This window comes from Oreochromis niloticus, linkage group LG7 (genome assembly GCF_001858045.2).
Source record: "Oreochromis niloticus isolate F11D_XX linkage group LG7, O_niloticus_UMD_NMBU, whole genome shotgun sequence".
NCBI lineage: Eukaryota > Metazoa > Chordata > Actinopteri > Cichliformes > Cichlidae > Oreochromis > Oreochromis niloticus.
Window position 1 is genome coordinate 48,260,192 of NC_031972.2, and position 18,838 is coordinate 48,279,029.

The 18,838-nt window shown below is 38.9% G+C and overlaps 2 protein-coding genes and 1 long non-coding RNA gene across 5 annotated transcripts; 1 reads left to right on the top strand and 2 right to left on the bottom strand.

Annotated features, from left to right (window-relative positions):
- Window positions 1-70: 70 nt before the first annotated feature.
- On the bottom strand, window positions 71-3,585 carry LOC102080279 (spexin). The gene is made up of 6 exons (XR_001224249.3): window positions 3,014-3,585; window positions 1,999-2,070; window positions 1,875-1,920; window positions 1,728-1,787; window positions 572-658; window positions 71-474 (listed from the first exon to the last, which is right to left on the bottom strand). It is a non-coding gene; the product is annotated as a spexin (long non-coding RNA).
- Window positions 3,586-6,179: 2,594 nt separating this feature from the next.
- Window positions 6,180-18,763, top strand: slc35b4 (solute carrier family 35 member B4). 2 transcript variants are annotated; one of them, XM_019361741.2, is made up of 10 exons: window positions 6,180-6,379; window positions 12,652-12,765; window positions 12,879-12,981; window positions 13,083-13,132; window positions 14,017-14,098; window positions 14,202-14,262; window positions 14,454-14,563; window positions 14,675-14,750; window positions 14,832-14,907; window positions 16,855-18,763. In XM_019361741.2, the coding sequence occupies exons 1-10, from the start codon at window positions 6,282-6,284 to the stop codon at window positions 17,102-17,104; spliced, it is 1,020 nt and encodes a 339-aa protein (XP_019217286.1). In that variant the 5' UTR covers window positions 6,180-6,281; the 3' UTR covers window positions 17,105-18,763. The 2 variants fall into 2 exon arrangements, with proteins under 2 accessions (XP_019217286.1, XP_005451017.1); XM_005450960.3 differs by lacking the exon at window positions 6,180-6,379 and adding an exon at window positions 10,962-11,436.
- LOC100702173 (vesicle transport protein GOT1B) lies at window positions 6,418-10,162 on the bottom strand. 2 transcript variants are annotated; one of them, XM_005450959.4, is made up of 6 exons: window positions 9,966-10,162; window positions 9,201-9,292; window positions 8,703-8,881; window positions 8,283-8,364; window positions 6,902-6,977; window positions 6,418-6,712 (listed from the first exon to the last, which is right to left on the bottom strand). In XM_005450959.4, exons 1-5 carry the CDS (start codon window positions 9,988-9,990, stop codon window positions 6,939-6,941), a joined length of 417 nt encoding a protein of 138 aa, XP_005451016.1. In that variant the 5' UTR covers window positions 9,991-10,162; the 3' UTR covers window positions 6,418-6,712; window positions 6,902-6,938. The 2 variants fall into 2 exon arrangements, with proteins under 2 accessions (XP_005451016.1, XP_003443938.1); XM_003443890.5 differs by having other exon boundaries at window positions 6,422-6,977; window positions 9,966-10,157.
- Window positions 18,764-18,838: the final 75 nt, after the last annotated feature.

Here is an 18,838-nt window from a genome sequence, read left to right on the forward strand (position 1 = left end):
TGGTGATTTTACTGGAATGTGTTAGTCGATGAACTCTGTCTGATCCCGATCGTCTACCTCCGACACGGCTCTCTCGGTGACCGCTGTGAAGACGGCGTGATGATGAGTGACTGATAGTTTGTCATCCTGATGTTAATCACTTCATGGTGTGAATGAGTGACTGGCATAATTGTTTTAATAAGTTGACAAGGATGAGTGTAAAAGGGAATCCATCCATGTGTCACACCAACAAACTGCACACGATGACAGTCAAATGAAGAGAAACTCACACATAAATCAGACTCTAACATCTTGCTGGTGGGACAGTTTTATTTATATCAAATTTGTGACACGCAGACAAAAATCAACAATAACAATAAAATATAACAAGCAACATAAGAAACAGAAAAACATAGAAGTGGGCTCTGATGAATGTTCACAAGTGGGTTATATTCACCTCCTGATAGTCCAGGTAATTATCTGGATTGCCTGCATCTGAGGATTAAAAAAAAAGAGCCATAAATAATCTTAAAGCTGTTCAGGAGGGGCTGGTAAGGCAGGGTGTTGGTGGTGATGAATTCCAAGGTTTTACCTTCTTCTACAGCTCGCTGTAGGAGTTCCAGTAAAATGGATAAAAGCAAAGATGATCCTCGGCCATCTCTGTTCTGCTTGTGAGTCCCTGCAGAGAATCAGAGCAGAAATGGCAGTATTTGGAAAAGAAACAAAAAACTGTGCAACCAGCACATGTCCAAGGGGGAAAGAAAATACAAATATAGCTGTGTGAAGAGGAGATTTCCTCTTTTTTTTCTTCCCTATGAAACCCTTGGAAATAAACACCCAGGATCAGGCTGATGAAATCACATATGTGCCACTTTACCCTCTTAACGCCTCGTGTATCATATTTGACACATACAGTTTGTGAATTTTTGAGACTTCTACATTATCAGTAGGGATTGTTCCCCCATGGAAAATCTAAATAAATTCCACAATACATTTTTAAACAACAGATTGAAAAGCCAAATGTAGCAAATATAATACAAATTAAAAGTAAAATACGCTAATTAATATTGATTTATTTTTTATATTTGTCAGGATAAACACTCTGTTTTCGAAGAAATTGAATTTTCTGGTAATTCATTGTTCAGGCTTTAAAGGGTTAAACTAAGGAACACAAAATTAATAAGTAAATGTAACAAAATGTAATGATTATTATGATTTATTACTCTGGTAATAAACCATCACTTCAGACATGATAGTAAAATAATTTATGCGTGGGGTTTTTACTCTGATGGAAATAAGATGCCTGCAAACTAAAAAATGTAACAAACTCTTAAAACTGCCTACCTTTAAAAAAAGAAGCGCTCATTAATGACTGATTTCTGAAACATTAGTAAACTTTTAAGAAAATGTAACCAGTTCAAAATCACAATATCAGCCTTATTTCTATAGCACATTTAAAACCAACAAGCTCGACCATAGTGCTTTACAACTTAGTGTAAAACAAACAAGATCAAACAATATATCAATCAAATCAATTTAAAAAAAACTAACAAATACAATAAATGTGAGTAAAAACAAACTAAAACAAAAAGTCACCACAATATTAAGGACAAACTTATTCCAAAGGATGATTTATTACAAATTAATATAGGCTTCTAAGAGCCAAATGCAATACTAGTCAGCTTACATAGTTATATTTACTTGTTTATGTGATTACACTACTTGAGCTCCATCATGTATTCACACACCTGAGTGAAAAGTGTTTTCTTCCTCTCTTCTGCCACGTTCCAAAAATGAGCGGCGTCCCTCTGCAAAAGATCAGCACACGATATCGTTTTGATCTGATAGACATCTGAAATCTGGGTGACTGTTTGCTGCGGTCAGTGCGTTCTTACGTGCTCCTTTCAGGTATAGGATGGCCTGAGAAGTCCAGTTTCTCCTCTGAAAATGGAAAAGAAAATTCTGTTCCAGCTCAGGCTGATCAGGTTTAAACGTGACAAAAGACAAATCCTGACTAACCTGTGGAGCAGTCCAACACTGAGAAACCAGCGACAGCAAAAGCAACGTGACTAGTAGAGACATTGTTGAACTCTGCAACAGAACAAGAGGGGGAAAAATAAACTGCGTCTTTTTCTGAGAAGTTTAATTACAGTCATCCAGCACAGGTCTATTTCTCTGTGTTTAGATGTAAACTCACTGTAAACAAATTTTAAAGCACCTCATCAGCACCTAGATGCCAGTAATTTACGGTAAAAAGTTTGCAGTAACTTTACAGTAAATTTACTGTAAATGAAATTACAGCCACTAATGTCAAGTAAATTTACAGTTGGACACCAGTAAGTTGCGGTTTGTGTACATTTTACAGTTAAATTTTTTTAACTGTATTTATATTAACAGTATTTGTAGCATATTTTCATTAATAGTGTTTTATTTTACAATAATTTGTAGCATTCTTACTTTATGTTACATGTTATTAATGTAACACACTATAATAAATCTCTGTAAGCAGGTTTAAGCAATTGCCCGTGTATTTTTAGCAAGTAAATTTCTCCTTTACACATAATTGTGAGCTGTTGTATTATACTAATACCTCACTATACTATACTAATACTGAATGACAATAGTTACATGTTTTCTGTCTGTGCTTTATTAGCTTCATGATTTATTGCGCTGCATTGTGTTATAAACGGATTTAATTTTGCTCATAAATAGTAAAAGGTAGACTTAGAAAGTAAAAGTTTAATTTACCTCATTTTTTCACATTTAAGAAAATTAAAATGTATGTATATATATTTATATATATACATATACATATATATATATATATACATATACATATATATATATATATACATATACATATACATATATATATACATATACATATACATATATATATACATATACATATACATATATATATACATATACATATACATATATATATATACATATACATATATATATATATACATATACATATATATATATATATATATATATATATATGTCTCTAAGAAGAAGAATATCTTACCTCTTACTTTAAGCGTTGTGCTCTCCTGCAGGTTGCAGCTGGTTTAAATGTTTGATTAATGTTTCCCTGTCAGTGCAGTCACATCGTTTGTAAGAAAAAACCAACTGATGACGCTGACAGGTGTCTTAATCACCTCACACCTACTTCTTCAGCTGACGGTGCTGTTAAAGATGTCGCTGCACATTAATCGCAGACGCATGAGAGACACTCAAACTTTTAAGTCTCGCGAGCAGCAGAGTATCTTCACAGGGTCACTGCAGGACGACGACGCCGGTGAGATTTTATGAATGAAGTTGATGATGATGATGAGCAGTGATGAGGTGGCAGGTGCAGACGCCTACGGGAGGCCTGAGGCTGAGAATAACACAATTCTAGTCCTTCAAGGAACCTGTGTAATCTGTAAATCTATTTTATTGCCTACAACCGATTTGTCCATATCCATGACTTCAATAGGTCTTCTCCCAAATTGTGGTCATCATTGTGTGGAGCACTACTTGTTCATAGGGGGCGGAGTCATGTGATCGTTGGAGTGTCTTGCTAATATTGCAGGGTCTTTGTCTCTGAAATATAAAGCCTTGGGGTGACTGTTGTTTTGAACTGCAGCTTTGTAATAAAACTAAAGTGAATGGTGGTCTTTGCTAAAATAAGACCAGCACTGTATTAATGTGAACCATGGATGAACTTAAGTCTTCGCCGTGGCTTAAGTGCATTGGTCCTTCAGCCAGATGAGCTAAAAATATATGCATACTAATACGTTTTAACCTCTCAAACATTTTTTAAGAGACATTTAGGCCTTTACTATCACAACCTTCACTGGCAATTAATGTATTTATTTCAAAGGCAAATATAAGTGTAGTTAAATTAAATGCATTTGTTCTAATAAGGGCTTTAGCAAAAATATTTAAGTAAACCCTCATTAGATTTTCTTCCACTTTTATTATGAATGCAGTGCATTTGCTTGAAGATGATGGATTTGAGAATGTGGGTTTGACATGAGGAGCAGGAGCCTGGATCAGCTGAAAGCATGAAGGAAATCGAACATGAGGACCTTGAATTTATTTGTTATTTTTGTTTCAACTGTTTTAGAAATTTCACACATACATAAATCTCTGTGTTTATGACCTGTACACACTGTGTATAAACAGTGAGATTAGTTTTGAATTATAAATCTCTGATATGTGAATGCTTAAAGGGAACGTATTATCATTTCACAGTGGTTGACGTTGTCATATTAAACTTGATTAACATTTGCTCATATAAAGCTGGCTTAAGACTGTCACATCAGAGTAAACACCGGTTTGATGACCAACCTTTCCATCAGAAGTTGACCGTACAGCATCCTCAGCCTCTGAGTGACCACTTTGAATCACAAAGTGACCGCACAGGTCGCCTGTTGGGAGGCGACCTGTCTGCAGACAATCGCGGGCCACTCGACCACTGCAATCACTCTCAGGCAGATTGGTGAATATTTACAATGCCGACCAATTAAAACCAACACACTGCAATCGAAATAAGTCAGTCTGTCACGGTCTGAGCTGGCAGACCGTGGGGAGATGGGGAAATAGGACCCAAACGCCGGACTCTTCAATGCGACAGTGTTTATTTACAAAGGTGGTGAAGTAAACAACAATAAATCCCCTAGTGTCCCTGACTCCCGTGTAGTGTCTTCTTTCCCAAAAAGTCCCCGTGTAGTGCTCTCTGCTCCAGTGTCTCGAGCACTCCTCGTGCTCACTGCTCTCTCTCATTCCACATTCCTCCTGAGGGAAAACAATAGAGGCAGCCATTAACACACTATATCCTAGCAGGCATACACTCACACTTCCTACGAGCTAGAAGACTGACGTGTAGTCAAACGCAATAATCCCGCGTCGGTGGAAGCTCCATCACTCCTCTAAATAGTTCCACCGACGAGCCCTGATGAGGAGCAGGTGTGTGGCAAGGGCTTCGGGTGTGGCCAATCCTCGAGCTAGGCCACGCCCCTCAGGCCTGAAGATGCCTGTAACTTGGCCACAGAAACAGCAACACACAAACACACACACAAACCTGCCTACATACAGATGAGGACAGATCAGAGGCAGTGCAGACAACACACAATAATAATAATAATAATAATAATAATAGTAATAATGGTCCACACTGTTCACGGACCCCGAGTCCCCGGAACCGGGTCCGTGACACAGTCTGTGCCAATTAGCGCAACTCATCTGCAACACGCCTCTTTGTAACAGGACTCAACTGGTTTCCAGCTGCTTATATAGTTAAATCCCTGTCCTGTAGCAACGCCGTCACTTTTTTTGGATGAATTTGTTCAAATCAATGGGTTTTCAGCTGGACTCTGAATCTAAATAGTTTAAATTAACTTCTGTTTATATACATGGCAACAAATTTGGAAATTTATGCTAGTAAATCTTATATATATTATGGAGTATAACCACCGTATTATCACAAACAGATTGCATGTGGATGCCAACTTGAGCACACTCAATCGTACACTGATAGCAGACTGAATCCATTTAATGCTGTTGTATTGCCACCTTTGAATCCAGCAACTGACTACAAGTGGTTGCAGTCCTGGTCCCTGCCTCTGAAGCAACCAAGACAATGAGATTGGTTTACTGCACACGATCATACAGTCTCCAGCCGCCTTCTTCCTTTGTGACCGAAGCATTAAAGCAGGGGTGCCAAACTCCAGTCCTCAAGGGCCGGTGTCCTGAAACTTTTAAATATGTCTTGATGCATTCTCAATCAGATTGGGGAAACCTGCAGTCAGCTGAGACTGAAGAAGTCACTTGGATGATTGACGAAACGTTTCTCCCGTTGAAAATGCTACGACCAGATGAACAGAATCAACCTTTGGAGTTTTATATTTGTCCCTGCTGCAACAACCTGAATAAAATTAGTAGGTCATCAGCAAGACTTGACTCCATGCTCAGGTGGCAACACCTAACCGTACTCAAGTTTAAATAAATGTAAGTAAATATAAGTTTTTTGAAAAAAAAAGAAAGAAGTACTTTTATTGTACCATGTTCATTTACTCATGAGCTGCTGTAACATGAATCAAATGGATGAATTGCCACCTCAGCATGCGGTCAAGTTCTATAAAGTCTAATGACCTACTGATTTTATTCAGGTGTGCTGCAGCAGTGACACATGGAAACGTTTCAGGACACCGGCCCTCGAGGACTGAAGTTCGACACCTGTGCATTAAAGGGTAAAATAGCTTGTTTCAGAGAACGTGTGCATTAGAGGAGCTTCACCAAGGCCCAGTATGGGTGAACCATGTAAAGTTCTTCTAGTAGAGTCCATGAATAGAAGATGGAGCTGGGCTTCTTTTAGCAAATCATACTGTTATTACCCAAAACGCAGGTAAGATCTGGGACATCTAAATTACTTATACTACAAACAAAATTTATAAAACGCACACTTTATTTCAAGCGCTTAGAAAAGTTACAGTTAAACATTTCCATCCAGGACAATATAAACTGTTTTTACATTTCTGCCACATTTAGCTCAACCGCACATTTTAAGTATAAAATTCCACTAACTCTTCATGGAGGAAAAAAAAAAAAAAAAAAAGGCCCTCAGTGTCTGTTCAGGCACACAGATGCTGTCACTGTCCTCCAAATTAATCCAGTGGTCCCAGATTATCAGTCCATAAATATCAGAGTGGAATGACATAAAAGAGAAACTGCTTTCAGCCTTAAAAAAAAAAAAAAAAAAAAAGGATCTCTTGGTAATGTTATCCAGTAGCAGTCAGATAGAAACAGTTTCCCTCTAATAGAATTAAATGTACAGTCAGTCAGACATCCACAGATGCGTGGGTCTTTTGTGCAGAGTAATGTTTGGATTCACAGCTCTGGAATGGCAATGGTCAAAATATACAGTCACCATGAGACGGTAAGAAACGCTGAAACTGTCCTCTTCGTTATACCATCGTGTTGCTCTCACCAATTTTGTCCACCAGCTGAAATAAAACAAGAAAAAGGGCAGAATTATTTATGAGTTGTTATGCGAAGGATGATTTAAAATAACAGGAATAAAGCAGAACATGTAAGGATGATGATGTTGATAATGCAGTGAGGTTTTTATATTGGTAAACAGCTGTAAAATATTAGCGACCACGGCAGAATTAACTGATCCTGGATGCTGACGGTTTCCAAGAAGCTACAAAAGGCTTCACAGACAAGAGACTGAGTGGGGAATCCCATGAGATCGTGCTCAGGACAACAGGGACCCTGTTATTAGACTAGATGAGAGAGAGACCAGCCGCGATCTCATCTAAAAAAATCTTCCTCAGCTTTTGGAGCCATTTCACTCTAAAAAAATCTTTAAAGCCCACATAGATCAACAAAGTAATATCAGCTTCTTTAAAAACTTTCAGCTGCTTTTTGCCGTAAATGCCATTTGTATCATCTGAAAGTACTGGAAAAAGTTCATGTTTAGCTTAGAGAACTAATCTCCAAATATTTTGATAATCAATTCTTTGCACTTAACATTATTCAAATACGAATAAAGAAAACAAATCCCTGGTTCCAGCTTCTCAAATGCAAGACTTTAAATGGTGTATTTTAGTCATATATGATGGTAAACTGAATTTTATTTAGCACAAATGAAACAAAATAGTTTCGTATTCATATAATTATACTTGCATGATATTTTGGCCAACAGGCTGCAAATACCGGATTTTTCCATGTCTGCCAAAGACTGTATTTAAAAGATGGAGGAGGCCACTGTGACATCACCCTTTGATTAGCAAAATTCTGCTTCCAGGCCTTGAGCTTAAATAGATGCAAGGTGCGGATCAGACCATGAATCTGAGTGACTCGGCCACAATGTAGGTGGCGTACCCTGCTATTTCAACTCCAGCTGGAATCTTATGTACACAGTTGACATCATGTTGTATTTAATGAAACCTGAAAGTAGCAACTGAGACCGTAACCTAAGCAAGAGAGCCAGAAGCCATTTTCTCATCCACTTCTATAGAATCTGACTTCTTACTGCAACCAGAGAGGCTTGCATAAAAGAAAACTACAACAGCACTCAGAGAGCACCTTCTCCACCATGACCAACTTTTATTATTACTGGATCAAAGATTAGTGGATCCTTCCTCTGAACATGCTCCACCTCTCCACCAAGTTTCATCAAATTCAGACAGTGTTTATTTACTGTTAGTCTTGCAGACAAATGTCATTGAAAGCCTTATAACGCTAAACAATATTTGTGATTAGTGACCCTTATCAAGGTTAAAGTGCCCAAGAGTGACACTTACCGAACTGATCCCCGGTAAGCTGAGCAAAGACCCGAGCACGGGCACTCGTCTGATGAATCCGACTGCCACTGGGAAGAATCCCCTGTTAACGAGTGCAAGAATAAAGTGAGACTTGTAAATTGATACAAATGAGTGTTGAAGGGCTCAGATGTTTTGGACATGTGCAGTGGAGAGATAGTGGATATACTGGACAAAAGATGTTGAATATGGAGCTGCCAGGCAGGAGGAAAGAAGGAAGACGGCAGAGGAGGTTCATTGATATAGTGAAGGAGGACATGCAGAGGGATTGGGGTGACAGACAAAGGATGTTAGGTATAGGGTGAGATTCAGGTAAATGATCCACCGTGGCAACCCCTAATAGGGAGCAGCCAAAAGAGAAAGAAGAGGAAAAGGAGGTGAGCCCTTTCTGACTGAGCTGACCTGAATAAGAGGAAGAAACCGTAGATCTCCAGAACGACCCCAACAATCGGCCAGCCAAGCAGAACCACCAGCACTCCTCCCAAGAAGAAGCTGGTGGCTTTTAGTTTGTGCCTCTGGAAGAAAAACCTGAAGGTACGCTCGAGGCCGATGACGAACGACAGTCCGGAGACAAACAGAATCTGCACAGGAAACAACATGTCATAAGCCCAACATCTTTTAGGTTATATAGGGTTGACTTTCACACTGGTATAATTACTAGGTAGGCACTGATTATATAGTTCTGTGCTCACAGCAATTTTTAAACTAATAATTTACCTGATATAAACATTCATTTTTTAACATCGGTTTCCTTTTTACTGCCCTCTTCTAGAGCAGCAAGGAATAGATCAACTTCCACTCACATCAGCAAATGTGATCGTATGGACCAACAGCCAAACGGCAATCAACAATAAAGGTATTACTCTGATATATCAATAAACCCAAAAGCCATCAACTCACATTTCCAATGGCAAGGAGAGCTTTATCAAAAAACAGCATCATCCCAAAGAAGAGGAAAAACACACCAAACCCCGTCAGTCCCATCCCAATCTCTGCAGAGAGCAAGAAAAAGAAAGAAGTCATTAATAAGTCGCATGATCTACTTTGGTTTACATGGATTTGAACTTTATTAAAGAAATGCAGAATGACTATTCATTAAGGGGGGGTATTCATATTCATTTCCAGCTTCACATTTTATTACAGGGCAGCTTTGCATGATCCAGTCCAAAATAAGCCTTGTTTATCTTACAGTGGGACTCTGAATTAGCCAGCTGTCTGATGTTTTTTTTTATTCTATCCCTCTCATTTTAAGCAAGCTTTCTTATTATTGGCTGCCCTTTGCAAACAGAAGGTTTGAACAGCAGGTAGGGTAGGTGGGACTTCTGTGCTGACATCACACAGCCAAGTGTAAACCCCCCCCCAAAAAAACAAGCAAACAAACAAAAAAACAACAACAAGAAGTTAAATGACTCTTGCACATACGCTAACCTCGTTGGTTTACACTTTGGCCGTGCTCAATATACATTTTGTTTTGTCTTTTTAACAAGAAACAAGTGAAAAAGAAAAAAAAAATAGTTCCCCTTTACAGCTACTTCACGTGGTGACGTAGCGTTGCTCTCAGCCAATCGTGTTTGAGCTGCTGGCTTCGTACATTCAGCTAAACCCGGTTTCGCACAGAAACACCAGAAAGACAAAGAACAGCAGAGAAACAGAAGCGGCTCTTACTTTGTGAATCCGTGAGCGAAATCATTTTGGTATCCGCTGAAGACTCTGTCCAATCACTCAGAGGTTGCAACGACTCAAACTGGCAGCTTTACGAAAGCAGCGTAGCCAAAGTGTTGATGCTACAAGCGGCAGTAGCAGTGGTGGAGGCAAAGGTAGCGGTTCATTACGCAACCACGTCAGCCGGAGCCACGTATACACGCACTCCAGCAAAGATCGTCTATGCTGACACTCACTGATCCAACACACACACTGCCAATTCAGCTGTCTGTGTATGCGCGTTTAGAAAAAAAACCTACTTATTATCCTTTGGTCTTATTAATTTGATTTATTTGGCTGTTTGTAATTATTCAACTGTAAGACAGTTGTAGTCCAAAATTATATAAGGTGTCATATAAGATAATTATTAGATGTTTCAAATTGTAAATGTTATTGATATGGGATCGATGATAGCACGATATAATCAGTACTTTATTTTTATCCCTTAAGTTTAGTATGTAGACCATTAATTGTGTTAATTTTTTTAATTAAAAAAATTGAAAAAAGAAAAATGTCTGAACCTTTTTTGGCTTGACTGTCACATCTATTTTATCTATAGCCTATAACACATTTAAAAACAAAGTCCGTCAGAGACAGGCATATTTACATTCCAGCTCTCCAAAAAAGTCATTGTCAAAATCCATGAAACGCTGATTGTGTCAACTTTTTATTATGCAAAGTAAAACCACAGTGATTTAAATCTTTTCAAAATTTGCAAATGGATGATGACTCATGTCATAAATCCCAGCACCCTGCTCTTCCCTATATAAACTCCCTTCATAGATTAAAAGTAATAGTATCAGTAATAATCTGCCTGTATTTACTTGGTATCAAATCGATACCAAAATTTGTACCATCATAGTTCATAGTGAGCAACTCCCCTGCTCCAACAGCCTTGCGTGGCTTCATGTACCTATAAAATGAGGCAGAGTGGTATATCTTATTATTTTTCAGTCTGTAATGAGCTGCGCATGCGTGTCGTCAGAGCTGCGCCGTGATTACGCTGAAAGCCTATTTATTCATTCGTTTGTTACATTTTTCACTAATTTTCACATGTAGTGTTGCTTCGAGTACAATACGTGTTTTTAATTCGTAATGTGTTACACGAAACTATAAATATTACGCACACGGGAAACCCCTTTTCCTGTTTTTTTTTAAATAAACTACAACTCCCATGAAGCACCTGGAACAAGGAAGAGCGAAATCTCGGATTCAGACGTGTTCAGCTGAAACCGGAGTTTGTGTGAAAGCACAAGAAGTCGGACACGCAAACCGCTGCCGTTATGCAAACATGCTCCATTCATTGTCCCGTTTGATTAAGTGACATCTTCCATCGAGTTTTTCCCGCCGTGAACACCATGGGGCCCGTGTTTGCCGTTGTTCTTGTTTTTGTCGGCTGTTGTAGCAATGTGGTGTTTCTGGAGCTGCTTGTGAGGTCAGTGAGAAACTTACACCGTGTCTACACCAATGACTCATGAAGACTTTACTTCACAAACGTCTGTGTGAACATTTTGTTTTTAGATTCGTCATTGCACAGGTGTTTTTACTGAATTCATACAGGAAGTGTAGTCTCATTTGCATGTTGTTTGTCTAAGTGTTACTAAGCTACCTTTCTCCTCCTGAATAATTTTAACTGTCGTTTTCAACGATTTTTGCTTCTTAAATCATACTTGATCAAGACATTTTTAAGTTACTCCTGACCTCACATAGTTAATGGATGGTGTTAACGAGAAAACTGTCAATGCTGCGTGCAGTATATGTAGCAGAGCAGCATCGCTGTGTCCGTTCAGTCTTTTGATTTGTACTTTGTGCTTCTGTGGTTATTCGGTGTTTCTGTGTTATCCGCTGTTGGTCAGTGTTACTGAGTTAAGTTTCCATGCAGTAGAAAAAGATATGCGAGTGTTTTCCTGTAGTTAGTGACATTCTATGGAAATACATTCACTGCACACTTATTTGATACACTTTGCGAAAGGTCCAAGTTTGGACCTTTTGCCTTCAGAACTGTTTAATTCTCCCTGGCAACAGATTTAACAAGGTACCTGTGATTGGCTGATGAGATAATTTAATTAACAAGAGCTGAACAGGTATTCCAAATAAAGTGTCCGGTGACTGTGACTGTGTGTATGCACAGTGTCACACACCTATATTAGGGGTGTCTGTCAGCACATTGTTTTGGTTGTTTATGTTTTTATCCCCCTTCCTTACCTGTGAAAGTTGTCCGACCATACAGGCGAGGCTGGGTTTAAATCAGAGTGTAAATTTAAGAAGTTCTGAATAATAATCAAAGCACTTGTGCAGGCACCTGGCTCATATTCATGTAGATATCCCAATGTCTAGAAACAGCCATATAAAAGCCTGTTCATGGTATAGTAGCCATAGATTGGGCCACATTACCAAAGACTAAAACTAAAGCTTTACTTCTATCTTTATTTTCTTTTAGCACATTTATTTTAAGGCTAGTTTTTATTTTCATTACTGTTACATAATGTCATTCAATTATACTAAGTGGGTATGTAGATTAGAGAAAAAGTTATACACATATTGCTCTGTTCTTTTTTTCAGTGTATTAATTTTTGAAATGTCTGTCGTTAGCATTAAATGATACATTATTAATTAACTCTTAGCTCTTTTTCTTTTCTTTTTTTCATAGAGATTTTCCAGGATGCGGCAACATAGTCACCTTTGCTCAGTTTGTCTTCATCGCATTGGAAGGTTTCATCTTTGAAACAAACTTTGGACGCAAGAAACCAGCAATACCTATCAGGTGAAAATTAAATAATTTATTAACAAAAAAGATTGATGTGAATATTCTTCAGCTGGTGACTTTTTAAAGCTGACACTGAATCACATTGTCCCTTATTGATTTATTTTTTTCAGTAACTATGTGATCATGGTGACCATGTTCTTCACTGTCAGTGTGATCAACAACTACGCTCTCAACTTCAACATCGCCATGCCTCTACACATGATCTTTAGATCAGTAAGTTTCACACTATGACTCTTGAATGTTTCCTGTTATCACTGACCATCATTTCCTTCACCAAAGCCTGATCTCTGAACTGTCGTCTTGTTTCTCTGTAGGGATCACTAATCGCTAACATGATCCTGGGAATAATCATCCTGAAGAAAAGGTACCCAGCATCCTCTAACAACGTACACGTTTCCCCACTATGTTTTTGACTTTGTAAATTTAACAACCAGAACGCTTCATGGAGTGTACTTAATGACCACAGACTTTGATTAAATACTAATAGGATCAATTTTTTGCTGTTGTTCAGAGACAGAGATTATAATGATCAGGGTTTTATTCCGTGGACAGACAGTTGCAAAAATCCCAGCATCTGGACTGATTCATTCATATTTCACAAAGATAATCCCGTGTTCCACAAATTTGACTGTTTTATAGAAATAAAATCATCTTTACCAGATCCTGTTGGAGCAGTTTTACTACGACAGTGTGGTTTACACATTCATCTTCATTATCTTGAAAGTTTGTAGTGGTGCCCATCCTTATATTTTATACATTGACAGTTTTAAAGATGGACATAGCTGCCAGGTTGGACAAAGGAAGCTGTTGTGGAAACGCCTGCATTCTATCTGAAGGCCATCAGATGACACTTGCTTTGGTTGCAAAAATACTTCCATGCTATAAAAGTCTATGGGAGAAAAAGCTGTCTGTGTTCCCCTCTCGGTCACTCGGTTTTGGTTATATTTAGTAACAAATAAATTCTATTTTGTAAATCTTGGTTATATTATGTTTATGAAAGGAGAATTATCTGCTCAGTGGTTAATGAGTCAGCTTTTCACAGTCAGTTCCACCCTTCCTTGTCCCAGCCAATTTTTCAACCAAGGTGGCGACAATGAAAAAGCTCATCTTGGGTCTTAAAAATGCCAATTTTAATCACTTTTTTCCACTGTGTGTTTGAAGCCATTGAAAAGAGGAAGCTTTCAAGTATAAATAAAAGTTGAAAAGAGTCGTAGTGAATCTACCCACATTTTTCTTCTCTCTCCGCAGATATTCGGCCAGCAAATATCTGTCTATAGCCTTAGTTTCTGCAGGTATCTTCATCTGCACCATCATGTCTGCCAAACAAGTGGTGAGTGCTGCTGCAGATTACTGGGTACTGCTGCAGTTTGACTGTGAGTCATTTTAGCATTTGTTTAAGTGCGCTCTCATAAACTGTGCTCCTGATTTTGCAGAATGTGTCAAATGAGGGTTCAGAAGACCAAGGCTTTTATGCCTTTATGCACTGGCTTATAGGTGAGTGGCAGCTGATGCTGGCTTTTTGCAGATATGTGAATATCGGTGTGTATGTTTAGTAGTAAGTCACAAGTTTCTGTCCAATCATTTTGTGTGTTGGAGGCATTTGCAGGGGTGGGAAGTTTAGAATAGAAACATAACACTTCATGTCATGTGGATAATCCATACACATGTTGTACGGATGCATTCAGGTATCGCCATGTTGACCTTTGCCCTGCTGATGTCTGCGAGGATGGGCATTTTTCAGGAGACGCTGTACAAGAAGTATGGAAAACACTCCAAAGAGGCGCTCTTCTACAATGTGAGTTGTCCTCCAGGACCAGCAGCCCAGGAATTCACTCCACAGATGTTTTCATGGAGCTGTTTTAAAATGTGCAATCCTTTAACATGATTCCTTTGCAACTTTTTGCAGCACTGCCTGCCTCTGCCGGGCTTCCTGCTTCTCTCCACAAATATCTACAGCCACTGCATCCTCTTCAGTCAGAGCAGTGAGTGCCATCAGTTCATTCTGGGAGTCTTTTTCAGAGTGCGTTTTTCATCACAGGTGTCAATGATTACTTTCTTTGCAGCTCCCGTGCTGATTCCTGGGGTCGAACTGAGCGTGCCGATAATGTGGATCTACCTGCTGATCAATGTCATCACACAGTATCCTACCAAAACAAGTGCTTTTGCAGTTTGCTTGTACTGTTTTTTTTCTCTTTTTCTACTAAACACAATATCACAGTTCATAGTTTGCATTTTCCCCCCAGCAGCTAAAAAAAACTATAACCTCAGCTTACTGCTCTTTTATTAAATCACAAATTTTGGTCCAAATGACCTTCATCAGATGCAAAAATAATGTTCATATCATTAAGCACAGACAGTTTTAAAGAAATGTTTACACCATCATGCCAAGCAGAGTTTAATCATCTAATTAGGCAGAGATAACTGTCGAGCACTTCACATGAGTGTGCTATTAAAGCTCATATAAAAAAAATCGGTTTAGTTTGATCGATCTTCTCTCAGCTTGCACTAAAGACACATTCAGCCCGCGATGGGAGACGGCAAAATTCCGGTTTATGATCACTGTTGACATTATGAACAGCCGTTGAGTTTGAAAGTATCGCGCTCTTACTGGACTTAAAAACTGTGGTGTCAGTGGTGTCACAAACAGCTCTTCACGCCACAGCACAGGATCTGTCGGAGGTGGCCCTCGCTTCAGCAGCCCTGTGGTTTTAGTCACGTCTCGGCGGGATTCTCACAGAGTCAGCAGGTCTTAGTCCCACAGATGGTAGCTTCGCTTCTCGGGCGATCAAGTATCCGAACACGCTCACAGCACTGTGTAAAGTAATACCCTCTCGTTGTGAGGCCAGCTCATGTTTCCCCTGAGTGGGTGGACAACTCTGTGCTGATGAAGGCTTGTCTGGTTTTTCTTTTTTGTTCAAATAAAGGGATGAAAGGCACTGCTGTAAAGGACGAAGGTGCTTGGATTTTATACCAAAAGTCAACTACAGCGTGGTTTTAATCGTTGAAATTTTATACATCACTTCTTGCTCTAAGTAGAACAGCTGACTCATCAAATTTCATTGTTTCTGAGCATCAGCTGAATTTTGATTACTCACTTTGCCTTTATTTATAATGATAAAGCAGAGTTATTTGGGCAAAGCTGCTTATGTTAAGGCAGTGTTAACACCACTGAAAAGTCATTTTGTTACTCATCAAATTTGACCCATTATGCGCTGTTTTTAATATTTAACTCTTATGCTGGTTCCTGGTTGGGCCTCTCAGCTCATTCACTGTATTAAATTAAATATTTTAGCTGCTTCCTGATTAGCTGCTCTTTGCAAACAGAAGGCTTGTACAGCAGGTGGGTGGGGCTTTTGTGCTCAGAACCGAAGCGTGTCTGAGATAACTTTGGTAGTGATATCCTTTTTATTTGACATAATGCAAAGCCATGTGTTCAGAGCAGTCTGAAACTGGAGCTTATGGTTCACAGAGATTACTTGTACATATACTGATTCATTTGAAATTCAGAAAATATTCATGGGGATTCAGCTTGTGTAGCATGTATGTAAACTATAATGCTGTCTCAGTAAGAGCAACAGATTGACCCAGAATCTAAATTCGTGCTGTAACAACTGCTAAAATAGTTCGTCACACAAAGTAATATAAGTGAGCACACTAAAGAGCAGTCCTTATTTTTTTACTTTAAAAAGAAATGGAAGTTTAAGTTGTTTTCCTAAATATTTGTCAACTAATATTAATTAATGGAACTAAACTATAAATAAGCTGTAAAATAAAACCTTAATAATCCACTATGGGCTTCATGGAAAAATGTTAATTAAAAAAAATACTACAATAATTTACCAGAATAATTTTATATTGCTACCAAAACTAGGTTTGAATATTTCTGTTATACACGGGATCACACTATTAACTGTTTAATCCCTGCCTGATCTCTCCAGTAATGCTGATAGTGAAAAGTAACATTAATTAAATGGTGGTTTAGCTAACGAGGTCAATTGATACAGACCGTCTTAGCAACACGTGAAGAAATTAGGTTTTTGTCCTTTGTATCTCGAGTCTTGTTGCAGTCTTTAACCGATTCTTCAGGTACGTGTGCATCCGTGGTGTTTTCATCCTGACCACAGAGTGCGCCTCGCTGACAGTCACGCTGGTGGTGACGCTCAGGAAGTTCCTCAGCCTCATCTTCTCCATCATTTATTTCCAAAACCCCTTCACCACCTGGCACTGGGTGGGGACGGCCGTGGTCTTCGTCGGTACTCTTCTGTACACGGAGGTGTGGAGCAGCGTGCGGGCGGCTCTACGGGGACCCGATGCCAAAGAGAAGAAGGCAGAGTGACGAATCAGAGACTGGCGGTGGACAGAAAATCAGTTATCGTGTTGGATGTAGAGTGATGTTGTTATCCTGCAGCAGTTTTATGCAGTTTTAGGGTCATTTAGATTTATACTTGATTACACGGTGCGCAGTCATACACCACCTGAAAAGTTTAAAGGATGGTGGTGTTCTGCATTTTTATTGTTGTCAGCAAATCCCATGAACAGATCAAATCCAGCAGAGTAAACGTTCCTTCACACATACAGAGACAAACTAGTCGGCCGTAGCTCTCGTAATCTGGGTCTATTTTGTTCAGTGTTTACATTCTCTGCTACATCTGGTCTTTTGTGCCAAGACATGTCTCGCTGCACATTTTGTCTCGAGTTCACCACACAATAAGCTAAAAACTGGTTTTAAAGACCTTTTGTAGCTGATGCATGAAACTGATTGAATTGGAACCGTGACATCAATGTGAGGTAGCTTGGATGTTGCTCACAGCCAGGCCGATTATTAAAAATCAGCACAGATTTATTGCTAGGAGCTTTTTGAGTCAATTGAGCCAGATCTCATTCTTGATGGATTAATTTATTTTGAATCCACGTGTGAATGAATCTGTATTTTGTCTGTCTGTGCTCTCTGACTCCAAGCACCAAGCCCATTCACTGTGACTGAAGATGTAGATCTCTAAAACCAGCTATAGTCAATATTTTACAATACTTGATCACATGACGGCTTGATTATGGTGATGAACCCACAGACAGTTTTCACCCTCTCTCCAGGCCCAAAGAGATGCATGGCATCACATACCCCAGAACTTGTTTTTCTTGTGCTTGATTGCAGAAAGTTGTAAAATCGACTTACTGACAGCTTCCTGTCAAGTATTTTACCACAAACTTGAAGAGTGATTATTAGTCAGATTAAGTTGTCTTTTTGAATATCCATAAGCATTCCTTGTCTCCACTTGACAGACTCTAGGTAAAGATGTTTTCAGTGTTTAATCTGTTATAATTATAATGATAGATTTGAAAGGGAAAGAAATCTCTGTTTGCAGCATGTATATGCTTTGTCGACAGTTTTACTGCCCCCTGTGGCCAAAACGTCAGATTTTCACACTTAGTCCCACTCTTCCAGCCAGTGTCATTTAACTAAATCATTTCTGAATACAGCTGGAGACTGTTTTTATCAGGACGAGTGAATATTTTATTTTGTAGGTACTGTTTGAAGTGTGTGATTGGGGGTCTGGTGTGAGCTTTGTCAGCCAGTGCAACAGTGTGGGTCAAGGTTGTGTTGTAATACTTTGGCTACACAGATTCTGGGTTTGGTCTTCATTGGATTTGCTAACAATAGGAAAAATACGAATACTCTCATACTTACATGTTTTAACATTAGTACCTCGTTATGGTGCGTTCACAGACACAAATTCAGTGCCACTTTTATTTTTTTGTCTATGACGCTGTTTGGATATTTATTTTTTTAGCCTCTAGCTGCTCCAGGTTCGTGTTCATTTTAAGGACTTCACCGATTCATGCGTGAGGAGCTGCTGGAGTCAGATTGCGTGATTAGATAGGGGGACAGGTTATGCAGTGCATATAGTCCCCGTGTCCTTGTCATATTGTCTCAGGTGTATTTGTCAACAATAAATCTTTACACTCCCTGGCGACTGAAATTAAAGTGGCAACATAACTGAAGACTGAGACTGTTTTTTGTTTTTGTTTTTTCTGTGCATGCTTCTTTTTTAAGTGAGTTTTATGAATGTTT